Source organism: Aplysia californica, unplaced genomic scaffold (genome assembly GCF_000002075.1).
Source record: "Aplysia californica isolate F4 #8 unplaced genomic scaffold, AplCal3.0 scaffold00585, whole genome shotgun sequence".
Taxonomy (NCBI): domain Eukaryota; kingdom Metazoa; phylum Mollusca; class Gastropoda; order Aplysiida; family Aplysiidae; genus Aplysia; species Aplysia californica.
Window position 1 is genome coordinate 281,530 of NW_004797855.1, and position 2,711 is coordinate 284,240.

At 40.8% G+C, this 2,711-nt stretch overlaps 1 protein-coding gene across 1 annotated transcript in view; it reads right to left on the minus strand.

The window, feature by feature from the left end:
- The window catches only part of LOC101847901, a gene marked incomplete in the record, with an annotated part of 46,908 nt that overhangs the window by 13,097 nt on the left and 31,100 nt on the right, over positions 1 to 2,711 (minus strand). The window contains 3 exon segments of the mRNA XM_005107211.3: positions 144 to 308; positions 1,839 to 2,005; positions 2,564 to 2,653. Of these exon segments, the coding sequence (XP_005107268.2) occupies positions 144 to 308; positions 1,839 to 2,005; positions 2,564 to 2,653 (422 nt within the window).

Genomic DNA, 2,711 nt, shown 5'->3' on the forward strand with positions numbered 1-2,711 from the left:
GGTGGATCAGATTGTTCGAGCAAATGAGGGCACGCCGGCCATGCCGATGAGGATAAGAAAGCCCCCGAGTCTGACACGTGTGACGTCACTTCTACGACCTCTAGTATTATAATATAACCTCTTTGGGTCTAACATCGACTTACCGGAAGGTAGCGAGTGTCGTCACCACAACCCAAAACCACACAGGTGTCCACCCTGCTACAGTTGACGAACTGCTGGTTGTTAGAGACCAGTGGAAACTTCTTCAGGCCCAGCTCCAAGTTCTCTTGGGTACACACTTGGCACACCTTGTCACTGTCGGTGGAGACCTGTCAAGACATGAGATAGGATTAAATTATAAATAGTAAATAAATAAATAAATAAATAAATAAATACATTTTATCGAACCCAGAAGGGCAATTTCGTTTACAATTGCAAACATACATACTACATTCATAATTATATAATTATAGATACATGAATACATACACATATACATACATAAATACTCAATATTACTCCAGAACCGAACAATTTCACAACCATGCCTTTTCTGATTGCCACTGTGCAGCTCCATACATTTTTAGCTAGGGTTTTCCAGTCTTGCTCAAGAACACACCCCAGTGACCACCCATCTGATCCCAGTGTCACCGACGTTTGCTTGACTTTACTCTTGAGTATAAACTCACAACTCACTGGAGCCCCCAGTGTGGTAAATATGGGATATTGGGTCAGAAGTATCTAATTCTAAACAAAAAGCGATTTTGAGACATAGAGGAAATATGTCATACCGTAAATTTCCATTGCTTTTCCATATAGCGGTATATCAATTTGATGTCAAATTAACCTTGGTGTCAAGAACGTAGTTTTGCAATACGACAATCAATAACCTAGAAGTTTCATTATCCCCCCCAGGACAAAATATTATAAAGCTTGATTTTTTCCACGGCACTTTGGTTTCTTTCTGATTTAGTGGAGATTTCAATCAAATGAAGCTAATAGGTCCTATCAGAGACTTATTTACCCTTGCAAACCGATGACAAACCTTTCCTGTTCGTTTCTTTGCTTGAGCAAGACTTTTATGAGATTTCTATGTTTTGTTTTTTGTTTTTTTTGGTCAAATCGCTTTGAAAATGTCTGCGCTTTTGTCAATTTAAGGCCCCTTTCGATACTGTAAGGTTATTTAAGAGGCAGGACCTCCACATTTGACGTCCATCTCCGAAAGAGAACCTTAAAAACTCCCCAAAACAGGCCAAGTTCAGAAAACCCCGTTGGGGATTTTAACCTGGGCCCTCAACTCCGTAGTTCAGCATGATAACAACTGAGCTAACGGTGCGTCCCACTTGTGGTAGTGAAAAAAGTATTATGAGACCAAGTTGACTCAAAGACAGGATTTATCAATGTCCAGTCTGTGCATATATCAGTTCCATATTCATGTCGTCGCATCGCCTCCCAAGACGCATTTCTACAGATCTTTCTGACTAAGGACTATTTTTTCCTATTTTTATCTGAGGGAAAAGGGCTTGACCATTTTTAAGAGACATACTACATTGTTTGAATTTGACAAAAGCAGATACAGGGCTATCAACGTTTACATTACACTTTGTTCAAAAACAAATTTGAAAATACCACGTCATCCTGATATAACCTAACTTTACTCGTGGGTGTTTTAGGGCCCTATTAATACAATCATTATCCTGATCGCTTATATAATGGTTATGATTCTCCGTAACATCAACCTAATGTAAGCTTTTTAAAAAATATACATTATACCTCTTACATTTGAGATGAAAAGCATCAACATATTATTTAGTATTGGAGTTTGAGAAGCATTTAGCACAATTTATACATGGGCCCACCGGTGCAATGCAGTCTTGTTGTGAGTCGAGGTAGGCAAAGCCATCTGGACAGTTGACCTCGTAAGCCTCAGTGCTGGAAACACAGTACACGTACTTGGTGATCGTGTCAGGGTGGGGGAAGTAACCCATGGAGTTGTCTTGGCATACCTGTCTGGCGGTGTTGCTGGCTGAAAGTACAGTGGGGCAATGGGGTGGGGGTGGGGGGTGGGGTGGGGTGGATGAAGCTTCAGAAAACTTGAGATACGATGAGAGGAGGTCAAAATCTGTGAAGGGAATGAATGTGTGGTGAAGGGTAGTGTGAAAAATGGGGTGATTGGTGGCCGGGGTAAGGTGGGGTAAAATTTGGAATGAGATAAGATGGCTTGAGGTTTGATGGTGAGAGGTAAAAAATGGCGTGAGATGTTGCAGGAAGAAGGGTGCATATAGATGTGATGGAGTTACGGGTGATGTGAATTGAAGTGAGAACGGTATCTTACCTCCTCTTAGAAAGGCAAGTCGAGATGAAATATTGCAATACAATGGGCAATAAAATGGAGACAAAAAAAGAGGCTGTATGAAGGTGCCCGGCTATGGAAAAAAATGACGTGATATGATGTGAGGTGAGTGTGGGAAATTTTGTTCTGTTGGTGATTATCACTGTTAATCTTCTCTTTACTCTATTACTACATTATTAGAACCAATGACCCAGAAAAAAGAATATTATGAACACTCAAGAATAATCTTACCATTGACCTGCTCAAAGTCCCCACTTTTCACGTAGTCGAGATCAGAGCATGCCTGCTGTTGGGAGTTTTTGATGCACAGGTTGGAAGCGGCTGAAGAAATAAGCAGTTTTTTCTGAACTGGGCATTAGACTGTCCAACAAAAGGTTGA